Consider the following 8,196-nt stretch of genomic DNA (forward strand, 5'->3'; position numbering starts at 1 on the left):
ATCCCTTTGTTTATGAACCCTAGTCACACCTCCCTGCATGTGACTTGCACAGCCTTCCATAAACACTTCCTGTAAAGAGAGCCCTATTTTGGCTTTCTTTATTGCAAGTTCCTTTTAATTAAGATTTCCTCCTGTATGTGATTAAAGTTCAATTTAGAGATTGAGATACAATTATTTAAGGTAAATTACATCTGTTTGAAAGTGAAACCAGTTTTTTTTTTTTTTTTTTTCATGTAGGCTGTGTCAATCATAGCCAGGGTCAGTGTGGCTAGGGCTGCATAAACAGAAACAAAGTGATATAACTCCTAAATGACAGTGAATTGAGCAGTGAAATTGCAGGGGAATGATCTATACACAAACTGCTTTATTTAGCAGACTATAGTGTTCCTTTAAAGATGGTCCAAAAAACACAGTTATAAGGACCGTTCATCTGCAGATTTATTATGATGAATAGGGCAAAGTTTCAGCTCTGCAATCAAGCTTTTATCAAGTCTCTTGATAAAGGCTTGGGTGTAGAGCCAAAATGTTGCTCCATTGATACTAGTATATCTGCATGTGGATTGTCCTTCTGTGTCCTGACTTTGTTTGTATTTTGTTTACAAATTAAAAGACTATATCCCCTTCTGTAAAATATACATTATACTGGTTAAATCATGATTGTTTAGTTTACGTAAGAAAATCGCATCTGCCTTTTCTAATGCCTGCAAATGTGTAGGTACCTAATCTCTTATGACTGCAGACAGGCTGTGAAGAAGAAAACTGGTAATTTAAATCAAATCAACATTCTCAATATTTTAGAATAAGTTTTCTTTCATAAAGTATAGTTAGGTTTGATCTTGAGAAAATGTGAAGATCATAAACATAATACTTCTCAATATGGAATTTGCTGCCGCTATATAAATAATAAATATTACACACTCTTAAATACTAGTTGGCCTAAATTATATACACCTGTCTAATAGCAGTTTCATAATTCTTAAATTTATATTTTTATTTTTAGGTGCGAAATATAACTTATTCCGATTTTATGAATTCATTAAAGAAGATAAAATGCAGTGTGAGTCCTTCCACATTGGAGTCTTACATTCAATGGAACCGAGACTTTGGGGATACTACTGTCTGAGTGTGTGTGTTCATCCTATCCCTGAGGCAGGAGTGGGACACTAAGCAAGCTTGCTTTATGGAAATTCAGATTTGCAAATGTTTACAATAAAAAAAAAAGGAAATTGTCAGAACTGTGCACTTAACCTTTAGAAATGCCTAAACACAGATGGGGAAAAAATAGTTGTACAAAGTTTGATGTTTGCAGAATCTTTTGCCCTTTAGAGTTGAGATTTACTCACAGGGCACCCTCTGTAATGTAGAGCATTATAAATGGGCAATCGTCAATGTCTGGTTAAGAAGAGTTCAGTTGGCTCTACATTGAGTTGCTGATATAACATTTTGTACACTGTGCTACAAGCTCGATTGGTCTGATTTGGCTACAGGAAGACCCCCGTGCCTTCAGTTCCTGCTTACTGGTGCCTGCCCTTTCTTTTTTTTTTTTACTAGCTTAAAATCTTCTATACTCCTTATATCTACTAACTGCGTTTTTGTAAATTTGTAACTTTTCTGTTGGGTGTGGGTGGATGAGCAAAAATTAAAGGGGTTAGTAAGAGTATTGCTCATTTTTTTGGATACGTGCCAAAGGAAAGTATTTAGTGGTCCTGGAAAATCCATAGCTGATCCACTTTAAGAACAAAAATAAACTGTGAAGCAGCTGGTTTGCTTTATTGGTGTGTTTTTAGGGCTATATCACAGATAATTTAGAATATTTCAGGTATGGGAACTAGACTTGTGTAAAATAATTTATAGTCTCTTCAATATGCATGTAAAATTAAGTTCTAATCATTTTGTTCAACCTGATATCTTCAGAATGTTGTTAGTTGTCTCACAGTTGGGTAGCTGTGTGTAAGGGGCATAGCTTATACATTAGATATGTTTTGTAATTTCTGAAGAATTTGAACTATTACTATACAAACACCTAAAGCCTGTTCTTTTCTAACTTTTAAAATGTACCCACTGTTTAAGTGTTTACATTGGAAACTGTGGTGCAATTGCATCTATGAGGTTCTAAACTTGAGATTTGTCTTTCTTTATTCTGAAGCATAGCGACTTGTGACCCAGCAAATGTTCTTTATTAGTAACCTCGTGTTACACTTTACAGTACTTCAAAGTATACACTGTTTCAGATGTATTGCAATTTCTTGATGCTTGTACACTTTTATATGTGGGGGTGAAATGCTTCTGTTGGTTTCTAAAATGTCTAAAAATCTGCACTGTTTCTAAGTTACAAGATTTTAAAGTCCAAACGCATTATTTATTTGGGGGAGGGGGGAGTATTTTTGTTCGATTTATTCACCAAGATAAAACAACCTGTGGTAGCGCAAGTAAAATAATTAAAATGATCTTTCATTTTGCTTTTACATTGGTTTATTGTAAATGCATTTTTTAATGAAGACACTGAGTATCATGTTTTTGGTTTGTTTTTTGTTTTTTTTGGTTGTATTTTTTTTTCTGCCCCACAAAGAGCAACATGTTAATCTGTGGACATGGTGTAAGGGATTCTAATTAATTTGTCTTCTACTTAAAAGGATACTATATGCACCATAACTACTAAAGCAGTCTGTAGCGATTATGGTGCAGGGAGCCCTCTGGTGCTATTCTAGGGTAAGTGGTAAAACCATTTACAACTGATTTGGCACTTAGGCGTCACTGTTTAGATGCCTTGAGTCCTTCCATATGGCACAGCTATGCTAAAGTGCAAATTTATAACTGGACATTACTCGTTTGCTTAGAGCAGGGGTTCACAATAATTTTTTCCCCCTAGAACCCTTTGACATACGCTAATAACGTTGAACCCACCAAAAGTTTTGGCGCTGTAGTGCAGATAGTAAACAGATAGTAGTACTTAGGAGCAGGTGTGATTTTGTGTGTACAAGTGGTGTTTGTATATAATGTTAGTGTTTTGATACAGGAGTGTGTTGGTATGTAATGTTTGCATTTGCATGCAGGGGTGTGCTTGGATGTAGCGTTTGCTTGTACATTTGTGTGAGTAAAGGTGTTTGAGTAAAGGTTGTGTTTGTATATAAATTTGAATTCAGGGTTTTTTGTATGTAATGTTTGTGTTTGCATATTGTGTTGGTGTTTGTTGGGATGTATGCCCATATAAGTGTTTGCTGGGATGTATGTACATATGATTGCTGTACGTATGATCTATATATATAGATATACACAGTGACACATACACAAACCTTGACACCCTGGCACACACTCAGATATACATACTCTTTGACAGACACACACTATTTATTTTTTTTACATTTCACTCCACCTAGCCTCTCTGTGCTGACATGGAGTCTCTATTTCCCTATGGTCCAGTGGGGCGGCTGGTGTGCGGTCCCTGGGGTCCAGTGGGGCTGCTGGGCTGAGAAGCGGGCGGCGAGGGAGCAGTGATCTTTTTGCTCAGCTCCCTCGCGTGCCTCTTAGTGATGCCAGGGCCGAAGTGACGTTATATTCCGGCTCCGGCATCACTGCGGTGCACATGAGTGAGCTGAGCAAGCAGGGGAGTGTGTTCCCTCGCCGCCCGCCTCAATTATCAGCGGCACCGGACCAGGCTAGAGCGTGGTGGCCATTTTGTTTGCCAAAACTACGGTGGAACCCAATTTATGTTAATGCGGAACACCAATTGGGAAACGCTGGCTTAGAGCATTAACTATGCATACTTGAAGAACTGTGGGTATCCAAAAGAGACAGGTAAATGTCAAACTTGTCAATTAGTTTTACAGCTTACCCTGGGACAATGCAAGAAGAATTCCTGTTACCATAATCTCATCACACCATAGTGTTTATAGTGCTGAATGTGTTTCTTTAAGCAAGTGAAAATGCTTTGCAGGTTTATTTACTCACCAGTGAATCATGGTGAAATGTAAATTACAGTCTAAAATAACTTTGCATTTTGTAGCTTGGTTGCTTATGGGTATATTATATAGTTATCCAAGCTGGAGAACTGTTGCATTTCACCTTAAATTGTTGCAATTCCCTTGGCAGTTATCCAAATTTCATGTTTAGCCAATAAACCCATTCGTATATTCTATTTAAACAGGACATTGTCGGTAACAAAGTTTTTAGCTCAGAATTGCAGAATTTAGGCCCAAGTAGTGGAACTTGGGAGAAAATAAATCTTCCCCTCCTAAAGCTATCTTTCCAATTTGACTATATTTGTAGAAAGCAGTTTGGTTTTCTCTTCACCTAAATTAAGCTTATTGAATACAATCCATTGTGTGTTGTAAGGTTCTGCCCACTTGCTAGTATTGCATGTTTTTGCAGTCCAGCATTACCAGTTTGAATGTTACAACACAAGTGAAAAATGATGCTTCACTTGATAAAACAAAGTCATATTTACTTATTTTAAATTCTGTTTTGGGCATTACAGGGTGCCTGGTATTTGAAAACTTAACTTATCAAGGTACACAATTTGATTAGGAGCGCTTATATGTAACTTATGACCAGGGCCAGATTAATAGCCCAGTGGGCCTGGTGCCGACAATTATGATGGGTCTAAATACAAAATCTTATAGACTAAAAACACTAAAACAGTCCTACCTCCCAAGCGTCATGTATTTGATGAAGATGGTGCTGGAGGGAAACTCATAGGATGCAGCTATGCTGGAGTTTGGGGAAGCCTGCTCTATGCTAATCTCACGCTTTCACCTTTTCAAGTAAATCCATACCCCATAACAGCAGTGTCCAGTGAAGCAGGAAGTCTATGGACAGGGTAAAAGCGTGGGCCACTGATTTGAATCACGTAACCAGAACTGCTGAACGGTGCATGTCTGCCACAAGAATTTGAAGGACAGCCTTGCATGAATGCATGTCAGGCTGCCTGCAAGTCATGCAGGCTGGCCAACTAAGGGCATACTATGCAGACAGCACCCTTAGCTTGGCATAAATGTGTCTGATACTCGCTCCACTCTTTCTAAGGACTCACATGTACACTTGTCTCCTTACCTTCCTACTAGCGGGCAGAAGCCCGTGGTATATAATTTGGGACAGAGAAAAGGTGTATGTAGTGAGTGTAGAAGACAGGGAACTTACCACAGTGTTAGAGACCAAAGTCAGCATTACCTAAACTAATTTCAGTGTCAGCCAAGTTTTGTTCCGCTACATCTCTTTTAAGTTTCCATACTTAAGCAAGAGTATGCGAAAAGTAGTTGGGGTTGCCACCTTTCTTGGGGAGGGGGAAAAAAAAAACGGCCTTACTAATTTGCATATTTTTTGTATGCGTGACATCACATAATGTAAATCACAAGGTGTGACAGATAATTCTGTAAAATCACCAAAAAACTACTTCTAGTTTGATTCTACTGTAAATATGGATTACTCCCTGTCTCAGTCTCCATATGTATCAGTGTCCACTAGTGCTTTAGTCTCCCTTAGTGTCTGTGTCCCCATATCACTAGTACACTGAGACATGGGGAGACTGAGACCCTAGGGACACTGGCTGGGAGACATGGGGACACTGGGTCTTAGGGTTCCCATGTGTCCCAGTGTACCAAAGTCTCTCACCGTCCACTGTGTCTCAGTGCCCCCCTAGTGTCTCAGAATGTCCCCATGTCTCAGTGTCCCCTAGTGTCTGTCTCCCTATTTCTCCCTGCAGTCTTCCACCCCTCTCCCCTACCTATCCCTCACTTACCTGAGCTGTAAGCTGTCTCTGCAGGTTGGGAGCTGCTGTCTTGACTCTCTGTTCAGAGCTGCTCCCCCGCAGATCAGTGAGTAGAAAGAGGGAGGGATATGCTGTAACTTCATATCGCTGCCTCTCTCCACACACGCACAGCGCCACCTACTGACCGGTGCTGTTATTGCAACTAATCTCAGTGTATTCTGAGACCAGAAATTTGTATTGCTGGTATTATTGCAATACTGGCACCAGCTAGGCAGCCTCAAATACTGGAGAAATACCGACCAGGTGGCAACCCTAAGATACTGTGTAAAAAAATAAATAAATAAAATAAAAATACATGTGCCTATTCTATTGTCCTGGAGCTGCAGCTCTATCTGGCCCTCCTTATGACAATCACAGAGCAGCTGACAGTTTCATGAGGACTGGAGCAAAGTGCAGGTCAAACCCGTAGTTTGTGTGATTTCAAGGGCATTTAAAATAATACACAGATGCTTTGGCAGTGGTTATCATATGGGCAGCTCGTCATTCTGTTCTCAGTTGGGGCCAAATGACAAACTCCTTTTACTGAGTATCACATCAGCAGTGAAGCTAATGGCATTGTGGACATGCCCATCCACAGTCTCTGCCCCTCCCTCTCAAACATGGCAGGTCTGAACATGCTTAGAACAAAGTGTGTTGTTTCATTTGTGGTTTTTTTTTTTTTTTAATTTGGCTTCTAAATCAGTAAATTTAATTATTTGAGTATAATGATCCAAGTTTAGAGAAAACTAGGTGAGCCATTTGTTTGAACTCTAGATGTCATAAACCTAAAATAATAAGGAAACTACGAGACAGCATTTTATGAGAGCACAGCTACTCAATGTTTAGCCTGATATATTGCTATTCAGTATTTTTCATTTTAGTGTCTTTTTTCCCTGAAGAACAATACTTGAACAAAAAATGGAGAAAAAAAAGTATCTCACACCACTGAATGAAATCTTCGGAATACACTCTATGCTGACGATTTGACTGGCAAGGGAGAACAGGAAAGACTTCCCACAGGTGGTCCTTCTGCTCTCAAACAAGCAACTACAGCGTACACTCTGTGGTTACTATGGGAACTTCCTAGCAAAGGCGACTAGCACTGGTAGGGAATATATGAACAGAATGACTGATGTCACTCCATTCCAACACTGGCATGCTGGCTCACAAACGAGGCTTGCCCTTGGGGAAGTGTAACCAAGCAGGTCAAGTGAAAGAAGAGACCAGGCAGAGCCTGTGTGGAATGGAGGTGGGTGTTGCATGAAGAGTAACACCCGCAAAGGCTTAGAAATGTCAGCGCTAGATCAGGGGAATGGTGAGTGATGTCTCATAACTTTACATTTAATACATCATGTATCTTTGTGATACGTGAATTTTCAATGCTTTGGGGCTGATTTAAAAATAACACTACAGGTTTTAAAGCAGTTTTGTTACCCTAAAAAAAACACCTTAATATTACACCTTTTAATAGATCTAATCTTGTATTCTTTAACTTCTTGATTCTTTAACAGGGGTATGTAGTTCTTTCCTTTAAAGAGAAGGGTACAGAAAAGCAGTGCTTACATGGTAAAGAGAAACTTATAACATTTTATTTTTAAAATAAAAGACCACATGTATTATAGCATGCATGTTTATTTACTAAACTTAATTTTGCCATTCTGATTTAATCTGCTAAAATGTAATTCAAAATAGCCAAGCGCTGTAGCACAATAGCAGAGACTTAGAATAGTTTTCCTAAATCCTGACATTTGGATTTAATTGAATAACTCTACAAATGTATTATTTTGTAATGCACACATAGATTTCTGTATTAGAAGGCCATCTTAAAGTCCTATTTGGTCTGAAGCAAAATAATATGTAATAAAGAGCCATTGAACGTCACAGATCCTAATGTCATGTGCAAGTTGGGTAAACATGCTCTCTGGGATGGATTAATACATTAAAGTTCTGCATGTTTTTGTGTGTGTGTACTTTTCATACAATTTTTTATTTTATTTATTTTTTAATGACCGCCCCCAGCAGTGCAAGGTTAAGACAGGAGGTGCACTAAAAATTGTAACGGATATCGATAGCCTTGTTGTATGATTTTGTAACAAATATATAATATAAAACATGGAATCTTATAGTTCTATAGTAATTAAAAAGCACATTTTACCATGTAACGGGACAGAACACAAATGTTCCATTTAACTCTTCTATGGTTATTAAAATAAATTCCTAATTCATTCAATATACGTACAGTACAAATCTAATCTAAAAATCCAATTTTCGTAAAGTGTTTCCCAGAAATGTTGTACACAGCCTACAACATAGTTGTAGACTACAGTAATACCCCCTTCCCCAAAAAGCTCCACAAAACACCAAAACTTTATTACAAATAAGAGGCAGTGTTCGCAGTAAGCAGAAATACTAGCACGCGTTTCAATATAGATATTACTGTACTATAGATGTAC

The 8,196-nt window shown here is 38.4% G+C and overlaps 1 protein-coding gene across 2 annotated transcripts in view; it reads left to right on the forward strand.

Annotated features, from left to right (window-relative positions):
- Positions 1 to 1,826, forward strand: part of SPAST (spastin) — a 68,955-nt gene extending 67,129 nt beyond the window's left edge. For both annotated transcript variants that reach the window (XM_063443212.1, XM_063443211.1), the window contains one exon: positions 1,001 to 1,826. In XM_063443212.1, the coding sequence (XP_063299282.1) occupies positions 1,001 to 1,123 (123 nt within the window). In that variant the 3' untranslated portion in view covers positions 1,124 to 1,826. The remainder of the gene's footprint in view (positions 1 to 1,000) is intronic.
- The last annotated feature ends 6,370 nt before the right edge of the window (positions 1,827 to 8,196 follow it).

Source organism: Pelobates fuscus, chromosome 2 (assembly GCF_036172605.1).
Source record: "Pelobates fuscus isolate aPelFus1 chromosome 2, aPelFus1.pri, whole genome shotgun sequence".
Classification (NCBI taxonomy): Eukaryota; Metazoa; Chordata; class Amphibia; order Anura; family Pelobatidae; genus Pelobates; species Pelobates fuscus.